Below are 22,837 nucleotides of genomic sequence, written 5' to 3'. Positions count from 1 at the left end.
TCTTGAGACGGCGGTCCCCAGCGGAGCGGTGCTGGAGACGGCGGGGCCCAGTTCAGCGGTTCTTGCCTTGAAGGGCCCAGTTCAGCGGTTCTTGCCTTGAAGGGCCCAGTTCAGCGGTTCTTGCCTTGAAGGGCCCAGTTCAGCGGTTCTTGCCTTGAAGGGCCCAGTTCAGCGGTTCTTGAGACGGCGGTCCCCAGCGGAGCGGTGCTGGAGACGGCGGGCCCAGTTCAGCGGTTCTTGCCTTGAAGGGCCCAGTTCAGCGGTTCTTGAGACGGCGGTCCCCAGCGGAGCGGTGCTGGAGACGGTGGCCATTCTATGGCCAACTGCTCATTGCCTGGTGGTGCCCTCCTGGGCAGCGGGGATGGTGCTCCTTCAATGCCCACCTGGGCTGTGGGTGGTGGGGCCCTCCTGGCCAGCTGGGCTGGGTCCTCCCTGGGCAGCGGCTATGGGGGTGGTGGGCTCTCCCGGGGCAGCTGTGCCGGTTCCTCCCGGGGCAGCGGCTATGGGGGTTGCGGGCTCCTCCTGGGCAGCTGTGACGGGTCCTCCATGGGCAGCAGGCCTGCTGCCTGACTTCTCCGCCTTGCTGCCCTTGCCCTCCTTAGTCGGGAGTCTGTGGCCCTTTCCTCCCTTTGGAGCTGTGGCTGTTGACGGTGGCTGGCTAGTGTCCTGGGGGGATATCGAATCCGGGCTCCGGCGGCGGCCCTTCCGCCTTCTGCTCCTCTTCCCAGGGGGTGGGCTGGCTGTCCCCTTGCTGCTGGGTGAAGATCCAGACCTGCGGGCTGGTGGGCTCCAATACCCCCGCACCCTTGTCAAGGGGGCTGCAGGGCTGGTGGTGGCTGAGGTGCTCTTTTTACCCCGACGAGAAGGAGGGGGGGCTCAGGGTCAGGAAAGAAGGTAGCAGTAGAGAGATAGATTTTCTTGGGACAATGGAGAGTGGTAGGTACAGTGGGTATGGGAGTGGAGGGAGAGGATGTGGTTGTAGGCGAGACAAGTTTGCTGTCTTTGGGTGCAGGTGCAGGAGCGGGAGGCTGTCGTGAGGTGGATGGCTGTTGGGTGGGTGGGTGTCTGCGTTTGTGTGGTGTGGAAGAGGGGGTGACAGACACAGTGGGAGAGGACACAGGGGACGTGTAAATGGCAGTGGGGGTGGTGACTGCACGTGTGCGGACTGGAGTGGAGGGTATGCTGGTGATGGAAACACTGGCTGATGGTGAGGTGAATGAAGGTGTGAGTGTAGACGTCACAGGGAGGGAGGAGGGAGACGAGGAGGTGGGGGTCACAGAGGTGGTAGTGACTGTTGGCATGTCTGCATCGGAATGTTGCTTGTGTGAATGTCTGCGTGATCTGTGGTGCTTATGTTTGGATGAGCGGCTCTTGGGTGTTGAGGTGTGTGCAGGCTGGTCTGATGGTGTGGGTGGGACAGGCAGAGGAACAGGAGACTGGGAGGAGGGAGTTAGTAGAGGGAGGCAGGAGACAGGGACAATGGCTGCCGTCAGTGCTGAGGCCAGTGCCTGGAACGATCGCTGATGGGCAGCCTGACCCGAATGAATGCCCTCCAGGTACGCATTGCTGCGATGAACCTCCCTCTCCACCCCCTGGATGGCATTCAAAAGGGTAGTCTGCCCAACAATGAGCGTTCGGAGGAGGTCAATGACCTCCTCACTGAGGGCAGCGGGGGTAACAGGGGCAGGGCCTGAGGTGCCTGGGGCGAAGGAGATGCCCGGCTTCCTGGCAGAGCGGGCACGGGGCGAACGCTGAGGGGCTCCTGGGAGGGCAGAGATGGTGCGCTGGGTGGCGGCTGTACCTGTAATGGCGGGGGGCACGGATGGTGCCACCCCCGCAAGGGAGCTCCCTTCCGAGGACGTGTCCGTGTCGCTGCAGGCTCCAGTCGTCCCCGTTGTGGAGCTCCCCTCGCCCTCCGTCTCACTGGTCCAGTCAGACTCTGTGGCATGGCCCTCCTGGGCCATGTGAGATGCATCTCCCTCCTACCCCGATGCCACTTCTCCTCCGCCTGATGATGCTGATGCACACAAGCACAGAAAGACAAACAAAAAGGGGGGGGGGAGAGAGAAATAAAGAGATTTTGAGTACATGGATCACCGGTACAGTTGGCGGACATGACAGACACAGATGCCCCCTGCACTAAGTTGCGCACTTGGGGTCCGCTACGCATTCCGTGGAACATGCCCTACACGCCTAGAGTTGACAACTGCACCCATGGATGACACGGCCCAGGGATGGCTGTACTGACACACTACTGAGGGTGGTGGCTGGGGACACAGGGGCTTACGGGGGTGCCCAGCCTACAGATATCGCCCTGGCCTAGGGGGACCCACAGCCCTCCTCCCCCACCCAGACACCTCCACTGCGCGACAACAGAGTAGATGATGCTTGTACTCACCCCCTTGTGTCTGCTGTGCTGCCCTCACGCACCCATCCAAATCAGGGTAGGCCACCGCCAGGATCCGGAACATCAGGGGGGTCAGTTGATGGCAGGCACACCGCCTACGTTGGGAGGCCATCCCCAGCAGAGACTCGGCGGTCTTCTTGGTCCCGCGGCGGATGTCCTCCCACCTCTTGCGGCAGTGGGTGCCCCGTCGATGGTGGCCCCCCAGGGTCCGGACTTCCTTGGCGATGGCACGCCAAATCCCGATCTTCTCATGGGCGCGAACCTATGTGACACGTACAGGGAGGGAGAAATACCACGTTCAAGTTTGTCTGCATTTTCGTTGCCAGTGGCCCAACGCCCCCCATCCCCACCAGGCCCCCCGCCAGGCCCCCCGCCAGGCCCAACATGCCCCCCATCCCCGCCAGGCCCCCCGCCAGGCCCCCCGCCAGGCCCAACAGGCTCCCCATCCCCGCCAGGCCCCCCGCCAGGCCCAACATGCCCCCCATCCCCGCCAGGCCCCCCGCCAGGCCCCCCGCCAGGCCCAACATGCCCCCCATCCCCGCCAGGCCCCCTGCCAGGCCCCCCGCCAGCCCCAACATGCCCCCCATCCCCGCCAGGCCCCCCGCCAGGCCCCCAAGCCAGCCAGTGGCCCCAAATCCATATTAAATTAAACTCACTTGTTGGTCTGGAGGACCGTAGAGTAGCGCATACTGGGGGAGGACCCCATCCACAAGTTTCTCCAACTCCTCTCCAGTGAAGGCAGGGGCCCTTTCCCCAGTCGCAGCAGCCATTGTCCCTTCCAGACCGAGGTCACAGCAACACTTGCAGTATAGGTCCTCTCCTGTGAAAGTTCAAGTCGCAAGTGGATAAGTAGATAGGAAATGGCGGTCACGTCCGCGGCGGTGCGTACCGCGGCGGGGCGTACCGCCACCGCCGGCGCCCTTCGCCATTGGCTCCTGAAACCCATAGGCTTCAATGTTAACCAATGCGGCTTCGCGCCGCGGTCTTCGACCGCCGACCGCCGCGGTGTGCCACGCCAGCGCATTGACCTCACATCCCATTGTCACACTTCACAGGTCAGGCAGCCGCCATTTCGAGGGTCCACATGGCTCAATTTCAACTGCGTCACACAGGCCTAGGCCTTGCATAGCCACTCAGACACGCCATTCACTGCAGAGAGAATCGTTTACTGTGCAAGCTGTGAGTACGTACCTGTGGGTTGCTTGACTCTGTGCTCCATGTTGTCCTTCCTAGGCACCGTCCACTGGGTTTGGCGAGGAGACGGATGAATCCTCGCGTGTACCGACCGCTGGTGGACCTGTCGACAATGGAAGAACGCCACATTATCCTGACCTACCGGCTTGACCGTGCCACTATACAGGAACTGTGTGCCCAGCTGGAGCCCGACCTGATGTCCCCCATCCGCCAACCCACAGGGATTCCCCCTCTGGTGCAGGTCCTGTCAGTACTCCTTTTCCTGGCAAGTGGGTCATTTCAGACAACAGTGGGAATTGCTTCTGGGATGTCTCAGCCCATGTTTTCGAAGGTGTTATCCAGAGTGTTGTCTGCCCTGATGAAATACGTGAGGAGCTACATCATTTTCCCTGAGGTGGGCGAATTGGCTACAGTGAAGGGTGATTTCTACGCCCTTGGACATATTCCCAACGTCATTGGTGCCATTGATGGGACCCATGTGGCTTTGGTTCACCCAAGAGACAGGGAGCAGGTGTACAGGAACAGAAAAAGTTACCATTCCATGAACATCCAGGTGGTGTGTTTGGCTGACCAGTACATCTCGCATGTAAATGCCAAGTTCCCTGGGTCAGTGCATGACGCCTACATCCTGAGGAATAGCAGCATCCCTTACGTGATGGAACAGCTAGAGAGACACCGTGTATGGCTATTGGGGGACTCTGGGTACCCCAACCTGTCGTGGCTACTGACCCCAGTAAGGAATCCCCGGACCAGGGCAGAGGAACGGTACAATGAGGCCCATGGGCGTACTAGGAGGGTGATCGAACGCACCTTTGGCCTCCTAAAGGCCAGGTTTAGGTGCCTGCATATGACAGGTGGATCCCTAATGTACTCACCTAAGAAGGTGTGTCACATCATCGTGGCCTGCTGCATGCTTCACAACCTGGCTTTGCGCCGCCAGGTGCCTTTCCTGCAGGAGGATGGTCGAGACGGTGGTGTAGTGGCAGCTGTGGAACCTGTGGAGAGTGACGAGGAGGAAGACGACGGGGCTGAAACAGACAACAGGGACAGAATCATTGAACAGTACTTCCAATAGGACACAGGTAACAATTCAAACATAATTTAGTGAATGTGAACTACTCTCCTGCATCTCTGCTGCCTGTCTATTTGCCCCAGTGTATGATGACTGAGTTGTGGCTTTTCCCTCCCTATTTCAGATCTGGGGTCCCCACTACGAGTCCTGTGCTTCGTTTCCCCATGGACTACAGCTTTGTGGCAGCTGTTTGTTGACTTCACTATGTACAAGGACATATTTGCACTGTCATGTCAATTACAATATTTTGAAATCACAGCCAGACTCCAGATAGTTTTGTGCTAAATGGGTGTTTATTTCAGTGCTCAAAATGGGATGGGTGGTTTCAAGTGGGTGGGGGCTATGGTGAAGGAATGTCCATGGCAGAGTCCAGAGTAACAGTCACACAGGTGCATTGTCCAGAGGCCTGTGGAGAGATGGAGCATGGGCAGTTCAAGGATGGACAGGGTGACAATGTGGGACAGTGGGATGACATCAAGTGGTATCCTTTGCTGGCGGGGGTCTTGACATCCTACTCTGTCTTCTTGCGAGATCTCAGGGCCCTCTTGCGGGGTGGTTCTTCTCCTGCAGGAGGTGGGGGTCTGGTGGGCTGCTGTTGTGCGGGGGCCTCCTGTCCACTAGCGCCGGCGGAGGTGGTTGGCTGTTCTTGGTCCAGGCTAGTGGCAGGGGCCCTTTGTTGTTGTTGAGTGTCCGTCCTGGTGTTGATGAGGTCCTGCAGCAGCCCTACCATGGTAACCAGGGTGGAGGTGAGGGCTCTGATGTCCTCCCTGTACCCCCGATAGTGTTCCTCCTGCAGTACCTGGATCTCCTGGAACCGGGCCAGTACCGTCGCCATCGTCTCCTGGGAGCGGTTGTATGCTCCCATGATGGTGGTGAGGGCCTCGTGGAGAGTGGGTTCCCTGGGCCCGTCCCCCCCCCTGTCGCACAGCTGCCCTCCGAGTTGCCCTGTTTCCCTGGGCCTCTGCCCCCTGGCCGGTGTGCCCACTACCACTGCCCCCAGGTCCCTGTTGTTGTTGGGGTGGTGGGTTATCCTGGGTGCCCTGTAGTGGTAGACACACCGCAGATTGACGCGCCCTGGAGACAGAGGCATGGGCCCGCTGGGTGGGAGCTGTGCTGGTGTTCCCAGAGGGGTTTGGGTCTGTAGTGGCCTGGGCCTGTGTGAGGGGAACCGACTGTCCAGAGGTCCCCGATGGTCCGGGCTGGTCATCGGTGTCCAGGTCGACAGAGCTGCTGTCATCGCTGACGGCCTCTTGGGTGGGGGGTGTGGAGAATTCTGGGCCCTCCGTGGCGGTGTGTTGACGGTCGGGTCCTGCAGGGGTATAGAGGTATGGTTATAGTTTCAATGGGTGGCATATGGGTGTATCTGTGGGTTCCCGTGTCCCCAAGTGCTGGCATTCGTGTGTGGGGGCTTTGGTGAGGGTGGCTTGTGGGGGGGATGTGTATATGCATTGGGCATGCTTTGGTGATGGGTGTCCATGCTTAGTGGACGCATGCAGGCCTAGGTTTTGGGATGTGTGGGTTGTGATGGTGAGACATTGGCAGGGAATAGGTGTGCTGGGGGTGGGGGTGAGGATGGTGGTGGGGGTGAGGATGGTGGTGGGGGTGAGGGTGAGGGTGGGGGTGAGGATGGGGGTGGGGGTGAGGGTGGGGTTCGAGGATGGGGGTGAGGGTTGGGGTATGATTTGGCATGCAGGTGGGGGGGAAGCAGTAGTGAAGCTTCAACTTACCAGTGTCCATTCCTCCGCCGACTCCTGCGAGGCCGTCAGGATGCAGGATGTTCAAGACTTCCTCCTCCCATGTTGTAAATTGTGGGGGTTGAGGTGGGGGTCCTCCGCCAGTCTTCTGCACGGCGATGTTGTGCCTGGATACCATGGAACGCACCTTCCCCCGTAGGTCGTTCCATCGCTTCCTGATGTCTTCCCGATTTCTGGGGTGCTGTCCCACAGCGTTGACCCTGTCGACAATCCTCTGCCATAGCTCCGTCCTCCGGGCAATGCTGGTGTATTGGACCTGTGTGCCGAAGAGCTGGGGCTCTACCCGAACGATTTCCTCCACCATGACCCTGAGTTCTTCGTCTGAGAAGCGGGGCTGTCTTTGGGGTGCCATGGAGTGGTGTGTATGATGTGTGGGGTGGAGTATGTGTAGTTAAGTGTGTTGAGTGTGGTGGTGTGTGTTGTTTTGTGTGTGGATATTGTGTGGGTGATGGTGTAGTGTGCCTCTGTGTGATGGTATTCTGTGATCGCTGATGTGTCTCTCAGTGCTTCTTTCTGAATTTTTTGTCGTAGGGGTTTGTGGGTGATGTGGGTGTGTGTTTTATATTGTATTGTGTGTGTGGGAGTGGTGTGTGTATGTGTATCAGGTGTGTGGAATTCAAATCGGCCAATGTGGCTGAGTTTTGTTCGTTTGTGTGTATTCTGACCGCGGCGGTGTGTACCGCCAATGGTAAACCGCGTTTGAAAGACCGCCGCGTGGATTCGTGGGTCGTAATGGCATGGGCGTATTTCTGTTGGCGTGACGGTGGAGGTTTGGTCACCTCCACTTTTCCGCCGACCGCTGGTCTGGCGGTCTGTTGTGGCTGTCGGATTTTCGGAGGTTTGGCTGCTGCGGGTCAGAATGACCGTGGCGGGTTACCGCGACAGCGGTGGAATTATGGAGGATTTCTGACCGGCGGTAGGCGCCTTTTACCGCCGAGGTCAGAATGACCACCTGAGTATTGAGTGGTATTTGTCAAACTATTACACATTCAGCACTGAGATATGTATATATATTTTAAATGTAGATGTTTTTAAATATTTTATGTGTTAAATGTATGTTGGTTGATAAATCTGTTAAGTAGGAAACTGGCTATACTCTTTGGAAACAGTGGAGCGAGATAAAGAGAGATGAACATTAATTTACATTAAATATCACAATTAAAATTATTAAACTTTGTTTAGTGTTTAATCAATATTTTCACTTGGATACAAATTGTATATGTATTTATCCCTACTGTATATTGATATTTTAGAATTGATACATTGCCTCCGTACAGCGGGGGTACAAGGGCTCTCCTATGGGTTATAGATACTCTGCTCTGTGTAGGCATTCCATGGCTGTTGCATTAGGTGCTCCCATGGATTTTAACATAGCCCCAGTTTTACAACACCTTATAAACCTAGGGATGCACCAAATTCTTATACCTCCCAACGGGAGGTGAAATGAGGAGAAATATCACTATTTCTCTTCATTTTTCCTCTTTCTATATGTGCTGCAGTCTGAAGCACATATAGAAAGAGGAAATAACCTCCAGGGATTGTTTTTGTGCAGGAAGGAGTACCTTTCTGCACAAAACAATCCTGCATGCAATGCAGATACTTTTGCACCTTGTTGTAAGGTTACCTGTGTTGGCACTAGGCAGCCCATTGTGTGCCAGCATGTGGGGAAAAGATAGGAATGTGCTGTGTGCCTTAAATATGTCACACTTCTGCCCTTTCCCAGTTATGCAGTGCAGCAAGGTGACCTGCTGAGGTACACTGCTCCACTTTCCCATAAATATAGGTCAATGTTCCTTTGTTAGGCCTTGCTGCTCGAAGCCACAACTACCCAGTTTTCAGATAAGTTATTACAAACAAGCCTGGAACCAAGAAAGTTGTTGTAATAATGCCCTGCAGCAATATCTTTTAAAACATCCACATCATCAGAATGATTTCTTTAAGACCTTGGCAAATATACATTACATTCACTTCACTGGAATGTCTGCAATGGTCTTCAATGAAATAAGTCAATATATAATGTAAAGGCCGTGTACCATAGTCTTCAGAGAAATAAGATAATATATATTGTAATGGCCTACTAAATATATGGCTGTTCAAATTCCATTGATCAGACAATAGTGACAATAATGACAATAGTGACATTCAGTTTTATGTGAAAATGTGTTAAATAAACGGAAGTGTGTTTACGGCAACTTATTGTATGTATGTTGAAATAATTCTGTTTGGTGCAAAGGAAATTATCTGAAAATATACAACACAAATTGTACAGTAACTATTACCTTCTAATATATTTTAGTAGCCTTTCAGCAAGTTAAATTGTGAAACAAAATCTCATAAAGTGCCCTTTAGCGCTGCAAGCTCGAATTTCCCCCCTCCAAAAATAAAAATGTAGGCCCATATATATACTTTTTTTGCGCCGCGTTTGTGTAATTTTTTTACGCAATAGTGGCACAAATTTACAAAATATTATCGGATTTTGTAAATTTGCGCCGCTTTTGCGTCAAAAAGTGACGCAAATGCGGTACAAAAAAGTATAAATATGGGCCCAAGAGTCCAGTCAACACGTCAAGTGCAGAGCGATGCATTCAGTATACCTAAGGAAAAAAAAAACGAAGGGCCTAATTTAGAACTCGGTGTAGGAGTCCACCGAAATGTAAATCCCTTTGAGGATAATGGGATTTACATTTCGGCAGACCGGATATTCGTCACTGTTGTGACTGAGTAACCCGTCCGCCGAGCTCTAAATTAGGCCCTAACTTTTTTGGAAGGCTGGATTGGGTAAATTACCTTTCCATTAAAGCCAGTATATTACAATTTTTCCTCAGAGATTGAGTATGACTCACACTTCACATTTTATACGACTATTAACGGAGAATGGTCAAAATAATGATAAAACAAGGGCTGAAGATGGGAACAGAATAAAAATATGTATTGTTCATTTGTTTACCTGAAATAGCCAATGATGAAAATAGCCACTGCCAGGGAACAGAAGGAAATGGAGTACCCCACAGTGTACATGACAGAGAGACGTTCAAAGAATTCCCTCTGCAAGGAAAGAACAACAATTGACATGAAGAGCATGATCTACTCCAGTAGCTTTCATCTCCCTTTTCTCCACTCTCCGTTTATTTCCACAGCGTTTCAGTCTTAGAAGACTGCTACAAGCAGCAGTAATATTTTATTGACTACATTTGTGGGCAAATCTTGTATGCGGCATAGATTCACGTTCTCGTACATTAACAGGGCGCCCGCTATAAACAAACGGCTAGACAGAAGAAACAGTTGTATTTGTGCAAATGTTCATTTGCAAAACACCATGGTTTCCTTAAAAACACATTAATAGCTGTATAATTCTTTAAAGCAAGTGCCATATTAATAAGACGCAACAAAATAATATATTCAACACAGAACACAACACTACAACTCCAGTTCAACAAAGCAACATGGCAAAAAACAATGTAGCAGAAAAGCGTATCAGCATAAAAAGATAACAGAAAAGAACACATCCCTACCCCAACAAAATTCAACATAACAAATGATCACAAACATTGTCACACGTTTCTACCTCCAGACACTGCTTTCATGATATGGCGGTGAGACATGTTTGCACAAACACTGCCTTAACTGATAAGCAGAAACATAAAACAGTGCCAGTCAAAAATCTTTTGGGAACTAGCACTAGCTTATTAAAATTCCCATACCTAGCAACCATTTACCACTGTCCAAGATGGTAAAATAGCGCGGCTCCTGCATTTCAACTGCTTAGGACCCCAGTCAATCGAAACTTGCAGAGGTTGTGGGGGCTGTCTCAAATAACTTGAGCACGTGCAAATTTAAGACACTGTCACATTGTCACAGTGTATACAACTCCTTTTAGGAGTCACAAAAACATGGGTCTCCTCGTTTTCATAGGATTTATGAGTCACACAAATTCAATTTTGATTTTCTTTCTGTTGAATTCATTAAAACTAAGATATTTAAGTAAGTGAATAATTTGTATTCACTGAGGAGTTCATTTTGAGTTCCCAGATAATTGATGCAGTAATAATGCACAGTGACCTGGAACTTTGGCACTAATGATCATGTCACCCCATTCTTTATGGAATTCCTATGGCTACCTTTTTCTTGTCTGCACCATCTTCCAACTAGCTGCACCATTGAAAGAGCCATCACAACCTGCAACCTCAAGTGACTGGATGACAAGTACACAGTCTTTGGTGAAAAAAGGAAAAAAAAAAAAAAGGTATCAAATCAGGATCATGAATAACATCCCCATCTCAATCATTATCACCTGAAATCTGCTCCCTTTCAGGAATGTGTTTAAGATGCACCTCTTTAAAGAACACCACATGTCGCAAATTACCACAAAACACAACTATGTCTCAAATCACTTGTTGACTATACCCTTGCCTTTGAACCTGTACAGCACTCAGCTTCCAGTTGGAAGTCATCCAAACGCCGCTTACATACACACAAAGTGTTACCACACCATGATCTGAAGTAATTACAGCATGGAGGTTTATTGAATCATTATGGGGTTTTGCCTGCAGAATAATGCATAACATATGAACTTAGAGCCTGATTTAGATTTTGTCTGATGGGTTACTTCGTCACAATGGTGATGCATATCCTGTCTGCCAAAATATAAATCCCATAGAAAATAAAGGGATTTATATTTCAGTGGACGGAATATCCATCACCAATGTGATGCAGTAGCCCGTCCTTTGAATTCTAAATCAGGCCCTTAGTGTTTTTCCAATGATGTATACACTTTTCTCCATTTTCAGTGAGGCTTCCACCATCCACATTTTACAATTTGTTTTCATGGAAATGTTTACAGAGAAATCTTCTAGTGAACAGCAAAGCTCACAATAAACGTAAGATACAATAGTCTCTTAAGTTACTCTACTCAGTTTCATAGGTTTATAAGGCCTCACTTTACATTGACATTGTGTTAATACAAGCATGAAGAAAATCAGAGAGGAGAGGAGCACTTAAGCAACTAAGAATTTTTAGACTTGACACACTTGCGTGGAAATCCCCCAATACTTTTTCCCTTTCCCCCTCCTGTTTTGCTCAATTAGTTTTTGTTTTCATTCAGTCTCTGTACACTTTACCACTGCTAGTCACTGCTGAAGTGCTTGTGCTCTCTTCCTCAAATATGATAAAATTGGCTTACATCTAACTGACACATTTAGTTTACTTGTACATTCCTAGTAATTGGTACTACCTGTACCAAAGGCCTGTAAATTGAATAGTACTAGAGGGCCAGCAGTGCTTATTGTGCAAACCACTACAATAGCACATTAAAACATGCCTTAGGCCTGCCACTGCAGCCTTTAGGGCAGTTTTAAACTGGCATTTCACACTGGCAAAGTAAACATATATTTATAGGTCACCACCAAGGTAGGCCTTAAAAGATCAAAGGGCAGGGTGCATAGGGGTTTAGATTCTACATGTCATGGCAGTGAAAAACTCCTAACATAGTCCTTCATTACATTTAATAAGTGTTAACTTTAGATTAGGAACAGATAGAGAAATACTTTTTGGACTGTTTTGAATTGTGATTTAAAACACTTTTTAATGGTAAAGTCGGATTGTGAGTTACAATTCCAAAAATGCCACTTTTAGAAAGTTGGCATTTCTGTGCCCAAACCAATTGTGCCTTTCTGCCAAAGCTAGGGTCACATGATTGTTGGTGTCTCTCCTGTGATGGGTTATTGATTCCTTCCAGACATAGGGACAAAAGGGGCATGGTGTGTACAGGATAGCTGGGGAGAGGTCGTACCCAGCCACCCTGGCACTTCAAAGGATATGCCAACACCACACTCAAAGAAAACTACAACAGGCCTGCCCTTGACTTTTGTTGGAAATGGCCCTTTCTGCAGGGTCACAACTCAACTTTTTGCGTTTCTTCTCCCCTTTTTGCATGAATTTGTTTCTGTTGGCCGTAGGACTCTGAGCAGTTTACCACCTGTGGTCAGTGCTAAAGTGCATGTGCTCCTCTCCTAAGCATGGTAGCATAGGTATATACAAAATTGGCTTATTTAATTTATATGTAAGTCCCTTGTAAAGTTGTATACCAGATAGCCAGGGCCTGTAAATTAAATGCTACTAGTGGGCCTGCAGCACTGCTTAAGCCACTGTAGGGAAATGCTTCCCTTGGCATGGTTACCCCCTAACTTTTCGCATTTTGTTGATGCCAGTTATGATTGAAAGTGTGCTGGGACCCTGCTAACCAGGCCCCAGCACCAGAGTTCTTTCCTTAAACTGTACCTTTGTTCCCACAATTGGTACAGCCCTGGCACACAGATAAGTCCCTTGTAACTGGTGCCACTGGTACCAAGGTCCCTGTGGCCAGGAAAAGGTCTCTAAGGGCTGCAGCATGTCGTATGCCACCCTGGGCACCCCTCACTCAGCACATACACACTGCCTCACAGCTTGTGTGTGCTGGTGGGGAGAAAATAACAAAGTCAACAAGGCACTCCCCTCAGTGTGCCATGCCCTCAACCCACTTCCTGTGGCATAGATAAGTCACCCCTCTAGTAGGCCTTATAGCCCTAAGGCAGGGTGCACTCTACCACAGGTGAGGGCATAGTTGCATGAGCACTATGCCCCAACAGTGTCTAAGCCAAACCTTAGACATTGTAAGTGCAGGGTAGCCATAAAGAGTATGTGGTCTGAGAGCCTGTCAATTATGAACTCCACAGTTCCATAATGGCTACACTGAAATCTGGGAAGTTTGGTATCAAACTTCCCAGCACAATAAATGCACACTGATGCCAGTGTGGGATTTATTGAAAAATGCAAACAGAGGGCACTTTAGAGATGCCCCATGTATACCAGTCAAATTCCTAGTGTTACGCTGACCAGTTCCTACCAGCCTGCCACAACCAGACGAGTTTCTGGCCACATGGGGTGAGTGCCTTTGTCACTTTTTGGCCAGGAACAAAGCCTGCACTGGGTGGAGGTGCTTATCATCTCCCCCTGCAGGAACTCCAACATCTGCTGGTGGTGAGCCTCAAAGGCTCATGCCTGTTGTTACAGTGCCCCAGGGCATCCCAGCTAGTGGAGATGCCAGCCCCTCCGGACACAGACCCCACTTTTGTGGCAAGCCCGGAGGAGATAATAACAAAACAAGGAGGAGTCACCCAACAGTCAGGACAGCCCCTAAGGTGTGCTGAGCTGAGGTGACCGCTGCCTTAAGAAATCCTACATCTTGGTTTTTGAGGATTCCCCCAATAGGAAGAGGGATGTGCCCCCCTCCCCTCAGGGAGGAGGCACAAAGAGGGTGTAGCCATTGGCTACTGCCCCCCAGACCTAAACACTCCCCTAAATTCAGCATTTAGGGGGGACCCTAAACCCAGGAAATCAGATTCCTGCAAACTACAACAAGAAGTAGGATTGCTGACCTGAAAGCACTGCAGAGACGACAGAGATGACAACTGACTTGGCCCCAGCCCCATCGGCCTGTCTCCTGACTCAAAGAACCTGCACAGCAATGCATTCAGCAGGACCAGCAAACTCTGAGGACTCAGAGGACTGACCTGCACCTAAAGGACCAAGAACCTCCTGAGGACAGCGGCTCTGTCCAGAAACAGCAACAAAATACCAACTGTAAAGAGACTCTCACTTCCCGCCAGAAGTGTGAGTCTTCACACTCTGTACCCGACGCCCCCGGCTCAAGTTCAGGACAAAAAACACCACAGAGAGGACTCCCAGGTGACCCCAATGACGTGGACACCCTGAGTCGACCTCCCTGCACCCCCACAGTGATGCCTGCAGAGAGGATCCAGAGACTCCCTCTGACCGTGAGTGCATGGCAACACAGGATCCCGATGCCTGGACCAAGCACTGCACCCACAGCCCCCAGGACTGAGAGGAACCACCTACAAGTGCAGGAGTGACCAGCAGGTGGTCCTCATCCTAGCCCAGTTGGTGGCTTGGCTGGCCCGAGAAGCCCCCCTCTGCCCTGCCTGCATTGCCAGAGTGACCTCCGGGTCCCGCCATTGCTTTCAACGCAAAACCCAATACCTACTTTGCACACTGTACCCGGCCACCCCTGTGCCGCTGAGGGTGTGTTTTGTGTGCTTGTGTGTCCCCCCCACCAGTGCTCTACAAAACCCCCCTGCTCTGCTCCGTGAGGACGCAGGTACTAATTGCTAGCAGACTGGAACCGGAGCATCCCTGTTCTCCTTAGGCACCTATGTGTTTTGGGCCCTCCTTTGACCTCTGCACCTGACCGGCCCTGTGTTGCTGGTGCTGTGGCTTTGGGGTTGCCTTGAACCCCCAGCAGTGGGCTGACTATGCCCAGGAGACTGACTGTGTAAGTGCTTTACTTACCTGAGAAACTAACGTTTACTTACGTCCCCCAGGAACTGTTGATTTTTGCAGTCCACTTTTAAAATAGCTATTTGCCGTTTTAACCATAACTGTGTGTACTACTGTTTTAAATAAAAGTTCTCTACTTACCTGTGTTAAGTACCTTTCATTTTATGCACTTACCTCAAATTTGAATCTTGTGGTTCTAAAATAAATTAAGAAAATATATTTTTCCATTTAAAAACCTATTGGCCTGGAGTTAGGTCTTTGAGTGTGTGTTCTTCATTTATTGCTTGTGTGTGTACAAAAAATGCTTAACACTACCCAGTGATAAGCCTACTGCTCGACCACACTAGCACACAATAGAGCATTAGTATTATCTAATTTTGCCACTATCAACCTCTAAGTGGAACCCTTGGACTCTGTGCATACTATCTCACTTTGAGATAGTATGTACAGAGCCAACTTCCTACAGCATTCCCCACCCACTTCAGTAGGGATTAAACCTGTCTCAGGCCTAACCATTGCAGAGCCTCGGTGTACAGGTTTACTGCCATTTCAATTTAGCATTTAAAACCTCTCTCCAAGCCTCCTTGAAGTCATCTTATATTACATGTAAGTCACCCCTAAGGTAGGCCCTAGGTTGCCTATGGGAAAGAGTGCTATAGAAGCAAAAGGCAGGGCATGTACTTTTGAATTTTACATGTCCTGGTAGTGAACATGTTCCAAAGTCATTTTTCACTACTGTGAGGCCTACTTCTCTCAAAGGCGAGCATTGGGAATTTCTAAATATACTTTTAAGCTGTATTCCTGGTCAGAAAGGGGTAGGTTTGTCATGTTTCATATCTTTGGAATGGTAATGATAAATGCTTTTTACTGGTAAAGTCAGATTTAACATGACTATTTTAGACATGCCACTTTTAGAAAGTGGGCATTTCTCAGCTCGTATAGCTCTGTGTGTGTCTTGCAGGCAGTCTGCAATATAAGCCTGGGTAGGGGATATCTACACTTTGTGCATTTCCTCTAGGCAGCCACAAATACAGGAAGGGTGGGTGTGACAAAGGACTCATCTGCATTTTGATGGGCCTTCCTGTGCAGGAAGTGTGGAGGGGAATTGACACACACTAGAATAGGGAATTGCCTTACACCACACAAAGGGCTAACTACCCCCTACTGTTAGTCTAGAGGCAGATAAGGAAGAAAGGATCTCTGTGCACTTCAAATATCCTTATTTGAAGTCACCTCTACTTCAAAGGATAAATTGGGTATAAGTACTAGAGCTCTGACTCTACCAAATCGGTCCAATACTGGACTTGATAAGAACGTTGCAGGAGTAAAGACTGCTGTGATGAAATGATTGCCACTCTCCTGGATTGGCTTCTCTGCTTTGTTGAGCTGCCCTGCTGATCTATGCCATGCTGAGGACAAGGACTTAACCTATCTCACTTGAATCGAGAGTGACTGCAAGGGCTTTCTGGTTTTCCCCCTGTTCTTCTGCTGTCTCACAGACATCAAAGACTGCCTGCAACTCTCCTGGTGCATAATATGGGCAGGATGAGCCATCATTGTAGGATGTTGGTGGTGGAGTTGCTCCTTTTCCTGATGAAAAGGGCTTGCCTCCAGCACACACACGAAGGAACCTAACACTACTCTTTTGTCACTCCAGACTTCTTGGTGTCTTGGCAGGAAAAATGGTTCAGAATCAGATGTGGGGGTAGCCTAGAAATGTTACACCAAAGGATGGCACCAGGTATAAATATTGGACATACTCAGCCACTCTTTGGTGCACTCTTGTCCCAGAGAAATGTCTGGCTGCTTTTAGCTTGCTTTGTTTCGCTGAGGGCTGAACAGCTGCTTCAGGCCCGACTTGTTCCCCAAAAGACTGTCCTGCTGTTCCAGGTCTGCCCTGCTCTTTGTGAACGAAGGCTGGATCTGCTCCTTTCATCCCAGGCTACCTGAGTAACTCCATGGTTCAGTTGGCTCAGCTCCTGTTGTGAGTTACATGGACACAACAAACTCTAGAGACCTTCCAGCAACTGCCCAGCTGAATTGCTGAAACTGGACCTGCCTAGACCTACAAATGAATCAAGCTGAGCACAACTGGCCCTGAACCCAAAGAGGTGCTTTCCCAGGTCCTTGTCCCTTGGCTGGCATCAGAGTGCACTTCTCTAGAAGAAAAGGAGAAATCCTAAGGTTCCATAGAATGCACCAGACTTTGAGAATGTATTTTTTTCAGCTGGACTAACCTGGTACATGTATTCGATCCAGGCTTCATCGTGGTCAGCCTGAACGTGTGACTTTCCCCTGGTCTAGCATGACCAGTTGACTGCAAGTGGCACTATGTGGATTTAGGCGTTAGACCTACCTCAACCTTTAAAACTGCATATCTCCATTTCTATTGATTGGATTTTTGTCATTTTGGTCTCATTTATTTACTAACATTTACTCTGTTTCTCCAACTTGTTTTGGACCCCCTCATTAGGGGTCCGAAAACCACTAGACACCAGGGAATTTATTTTGGTTATGTTTTTGGGCAGCAACCCCTTAGGCAAGGGTCGCTGCCCCGGGGGCAATAATTTGTAATATGTTTCGCCCCCCGGGGCTACATCTGCCATGTTTTTGGCCGATCTGGCCCTCGGGGGGTCGAAACCCACTAGGCACCAGGGATTGTGTGGTGTGTGTATATTTTGTGTGTGGGGAGCGGCACCCTGGCAAGGGTCGCCCCCCAAAGGGGGCCGTTAGTGATGGCCATTTCTGCCCACCTTGGAGGCAGATCGGCCAATTTTCTTTAGGCCCATCTGCCCCCAACGGGGGCAGAAGGCACCAAGATGTCACAGATTTTTTCTTTTGGTTCTTTTGGGGTTTTCTTTGTGCTGGGGGCACCACCATTTGCCCTCTTTGGCAAGGGCCGCCCCCCTCCAAACAGGGTACAGAGCTGTTGGCCATTTCTGCCCCACTTGGGGGCAGATCAGCCTATTTTTTAGGACCTTCTGCCTCCTAGTGGGGCAGAAGCCACTTAGGCACCAAGGACAATTTCTAAGTTCTTGGTGGCGGGGTGTTTGTCAACTGGCGAAGTATTTGTGATTATAACAGTTTATTTCTTCTTTTTGTTCTAGTTCAAAGATTTTGCTTCCTTTGCGGTGGATCCTTGCGGTTTTGGCAGTAGTTGTCCTGCGGTTTGCATAGTTGCATGTGTTAGGGAAGTGAAAGCAATGTACTCCAAAGGAGTAGTGTTGACATGCATGAATGACATGTTTGTAGGTGGTGTACTAAATGCAGTATTGTGTGTGAAAGTGTCCTTAGATTTGAGCACAATGATATTTGTGTTGTGTAGGAGGCTGGCCTGGCTTATAGTGGGTACCTTGTGGTACTTACACCCTGTGCCAGGTCCAGGTATCCCTTATTAGTAGAATAGAGGTGTTTCTAGCAGCTTAGACTGACAGAAGGTAGCTATGGCAAAGCAGCTTAGGCTGAACTAGGAGACATGCAAAGCTCCTGCTATACCACTTATATCATATAGCACAATATCATAAGAAAACACAATACTGAGAGTTACCAAAAATAAAGGTACTTTATTTTTATGACAATATGCCACAAGTGTCTCAGTGAGTACCCTCAGTTAGAAGGTAAGTAATATACACATGTTATATGTACACAAACCGAAAACAGGTAAGTAATAGTAAGAAAAGTAATGCAAACAGTGTAGAATTAGAATAGGATGCAATAGGTGAACATAGGTCTAGGGGCAACACAAACCATATACTCCAAAGGTGGAATGCGAATCACGAATGGACCCCGGACCTATGGGAGCTTGTAGAGGGTCGCTGGGTCTGTAAGAAAACAGTCAGGGTGTCCAAGATACCCCACCCCAAGACCCTGAAAAGTAGGAGTAAAGTACCCCTACTACCCCGAAAGGACACAATAGTAGTGATAGGGGGATTCTGCAAGAACCACAAAAAGCAGCAAAGCACTGAAGACGGATTCCTGGACCTGAGGACCTGCAAGGCAAGGGGACCAAGTCAAAGAGTCGCAATAGAGTCCAGGGGGGCAGGAGCCCAGGAAATCCCGGATGAATGTGCAAGAAGGCTGTCTCTGGGTGGAAGAAGCCAAGGATTCTGCAACAAAGAAAAGGGCTAGGAACTTCTTCTTTGGATGGAAGATGTCGCACAGCGGTCTGGAGGTTGCAGAAGTGAAATACTGCAAACAAGCCTTGATAGCTGCAAGGGTCACGGTAGAGGTTTTTGGGTGCTGATGGGGACCAGGAAGGGCCATGATGTTGCCTCTTGGAGGAGGAGACAGAGGGGGTACACAGCAACTCAGAGAGCCCCCAGAGAAGCAGGCAGCACCCGCAGAAGTACCAGAGGAGGCACTTAGAAGATTTGTGAACTGGAGTCCACACAGAGTCACAAAGGAGGGTCCCACGACCTCAGAGTCCAACTCGGAGGGTTGAGCACTGCAGGACGGAGTGCTGGGGATGCAGGCTAGGCTGTGCACAAAGGAATCCTTGGAGAAGTGCACAGAAGCTGGAACAGCTGAAAATCACACAGTACACATGTTTGCAGTCTAGCGTGGGGAGGCAAGGACTTTCCTCCACCAAACTTGGACTGAAGGATCACTGGACTGTGGGGGTCACCTGGATATAGATCCTGTGTTCCAGGGACCAGGCTCGTTGAGATGAAAGGGGACCCAGAGGACTGGTGATGCAGAAGTTTGGTGCCTGGGTTAGCAGGGGGAAAACTCCTTCAACCCACAGGAGATTTCTTCGGGATTTCCAGTGCAGGGTGAAGGCGCACAGCCCTCAGAGCATGCACCACCACGAAGCAGTCGAGAAAGCCGGCAGGATGAGGCACTACAATGATGCTGGTAGTTGTCTTGCAACTTTGTTGCGGTTTTGCAGGCGTCCTGGAGCAGTCAGCGGTTGATCCTTGGCAGAATTCAAAGAGGGAAGTGCAGAGGAACTCTGGTGAGCTCTTGCATTCGTTATCTGAAGAATACCCCAGAGGAGAGACCCTAAATAGCCAGAAAAGGAGGTTTGGCTCCCAAGAAAGGAGGATTGGTTACTAAGAGAGGTAAGAGCCTATCAGAAGGGGTTTCTGACGTCATCTGCTGGCACTGGCCACTCAGAGCAGCCCAGTGTGCCCCCAACACCTCTGAATCCAAGATGGCAGAGGTCTGGGACACACTGGAGGAGCTCTGGGCACCTCCCCTGGGAGGTACTGGTCAGGGGAGTGGTCACTCCCCTTTCCTTTGTCCAGTTTTGCGCCACAGCAGGGCTGTGGAATCCCTGAACCGGTGTAGACTGGCTTATGCAGAGATGGGCACCATCTGTGCCCATCAAAGCATTTCCAGAGGCTGGGGGAGGCTACTCCTCCCCAGCCCTTCACACCTATTTCCAAAGGGAGAGGGTGTAACACCCTCTCTCGGAGGAAATCCTTTGTTCTGCCTTCCTGGGCCAGGGCTGCCCAGCCCCCAGGAGGGCAGAATCCTGTCTCAGGGGTTGGCAACAGCATCAGCTGCAGTGGAAACCCCGGAAAGGAAAGGCAGTTTGGCAGTACCCGGGTTCTGTGCTAGAGACCCTGGGGAAAATGGTATTGGGGTGACAATTCCATGATCTTAGACATGTTACATGGCCATGTTCAGAGTTACCATTGTGACGCTATACATAGGTAGTGACCTATGTATAGTGCACGCGTGTAATGGTGTCCCCGCACTCACAAAGTTCAGGCAATTTGCCCTGAACGATGTGGGGGCACCTTGGCTAGTGCCAGGGTGCCCACACACTAAGTAACTTGGCACCCAACCTTCACCAAGTCAGGGTTAGACATATAGGTGACTTATAAGTTACTTATGTGCAGTGAAAAATGGCTGTGAAATAACGTGGACGTTATTTCACTCAGGCTGCAGTGGCAGGCCTGTGTAAGAATTGTCTGAGCTCCCTATGGGTGGCAAAAGAAATGCTGCAGCCCATAGGGATCTCCTGGAACCCAAATACCCTGGGTACCTAAGTACCATATACAAGGGAATTATATGGGTGTACCAGTGTGCCAATGAGAATTGGTAAATTTAGTCACTAGCCTGCTGTGACAAATTTAGAAAGCAGAGAGAGAATAAACACTGAGTTTCTGGTTAGCAGAGCCTCAGTGATACAGTTAGGCACCACACAGGGAACACATACAGGGCACATACTATGAGCACTGGGGTCCTGCCTAGCAGGATCCCAGTGACACAAGGGCTAAAACAAACATACAGACAGTGAAAATGGGGGTAACATGCCAGGCAAGATGGTACTTTCCTACATGTTGTCATATGTCTAATTAGCTTTTTTCATTTTAGTGGGATATCACTAGTGATTGCTGTGTCAGAGTAGTTGCTGTTGAGTAGCTTTTTCAGGCAAGTGAGCGGTATAGTTTTTTAGTACATAACTCTTTGTGATAAAGCTACACTTTGTTTATTACTTATTTTAGTGCTAGTTGTTGTTGGCAATGTATTTGTTGTTAGTGAGGATCATGGCTAGCCCCAGAGTGACTGCTCAGCAGGTTGTTGGCATGCTCTTTGAGTCGTCTTCAGACCATGATTACAAGACTGACTCTGCATCTGAGGCAGAGGAGGAAGTGAGAGATTCTGGCAGTGAGTTTTCTGTCCGAGAGGGTTCTTCTGATGAGGAAGCTACTCTCAGTGCAGATGAAGGCCCTGTCTTAAAGGAGTACATTGATGTGCCACGAGTGTAGCAGCCTGGGGCTGAAGGGTTTCCCATTACAAGACCTGACACCTGGATTGCCCCAAACATGGAGCAGCCACAGTTACCTGCATTTACTGGTCGCCCAGGGTGTAGAGTCAATACGGAAAACATTTTGCCTGTCTATTTCTTTTACTTGTTTATGGACAATGTATTTTTGGAAGAGGTTGTGGAGCAGACTAATTTGTATGCAGAGCAATATTTGAGGGACAACGCTGCCAGACTTAGGCCTCAGTCTAGAGCTACTCAGTGGGTTCCCACATATCTGGAAGAGATGAAAAAGTTTTTAGGTTTGACTTTTTTGATGGGGTTGATCAGGAAGCCGTCACTGGCTTCTTATTGATCTACTAGTCCCTTGATGGCAACAGCTATATTTCCTGCAACTATGACACGTAATCACTATTTGCTTCTTCTTCGCATGCTGCATTTTGTAGACAATGCTTTAGCCTTGCCACAAGATCACCCTGATTGTGACCATCTTTTTAAGATTAGGCCTGTCCTTGATCATTTTGTAGATCGGTTTTCAGAGGTCTATGTTCCAGGCAAACAGATAAGTGTGGACGAGTCTTTGGTCCTTTTCAAGGGGCGTTTAGTTTTTAAGCATATGGGATTAAATTGTATATGCTGTCAGAAAGCAGTACAGGATATGTGTATAATTTCTGGGTCTACACTGGTAGGGAATCCAGTATTGACCCTCCTGGTTGTCCGGCCACTTTTGGAGTTAGCGAAAAAAGTGTGTGGGAACTTGGTAGACGACTGTTTAACAAAGGTCACCATTTGTACGTAGATAATTTCTACACTGGAGTGCAGTTGTTCAAGGAGTTGTTTAGAGTGGACACTTGCTTGTGACACAATCCGTTCTAACCGGAAAAGCTATCCAAGGGAGCTTGTCTGTAAAAAACTTGAGAGGGGACAGTGCAGTGCCTTGCGGAATAATGAGCTGCTAGCTCTAAAATTTTCAGACAGGAGGGATGTGTACATGCTATCTACCATCCATGATGAGAGTACTTCCCCTGTGACTGTCTGGGGTCAGGTTGCAGAAGTGCGCCAACCTGCGTGCATTTTGGACTACAATAGGCACATGGGTGGTGTTGATAGAGTAGGTCAGAGGTTGGAACCTTACACTGTTCTTCGCAAGTCTTACGTGTGGTATAAAAAGTTGGCCCTACATTTATTTAATTTGGCAACTTTTAATGCTTTTATTGTGTTCAAGGATTGTTCACCTGAGTCAAGGATAACATTTGTTAAATTTCAGGAGTCTGTGATAGAGAGCCTCATTGTGGTGGAACAGGCAAGAGTTCCTAGATTAGAAGTGGTGGAGGATGTGGCTAGATTGAAAGATCGGCACTTTC

The 22,837-nt window shown here is 49.5% G+C and overlaps 1 protein-coding gene across 1 annotated transcript in view; it reads right to left on the bottom strand.

The window, feature by feature from the left end:
* Positions 1–22,837, bottom strand: part of PTH2R (parathyroid hormone 2 receptor) — a 1,094,265-nt gene that overhangs the window by 573,283 nt on the left and 498,145 nt on the right. The window contains exon 5 of the mRNA XM_069221390.1: positions 9,375–9,472. Coding sequence (XP_069077491.1) covers positions 9,375–9,472 — 98 coding nt within the window. The remainder of the gene's footprint in view (positions 1–9,374; positions 9,473–22,837) is intronic.

This window comes from Pleurodeles waltl, chromosome 3_1, assembly GCF_031143425.1.
Source record: "Pleurodeles waltl isolate 20211129_DDA chromosome 3_1, aPleWal1.hap1.20221129, whole genome shotgun sequence".
Taxonomy (NCBI): Eukaryota; Metazoa; Chordata; class Amphibia; order Caudata; family Salamandridae; genus Pleurodeles; species Pleurodeles waltl.
This window is presented reverse-complemented; position numbering and strand designations above follow the sequence as displayed.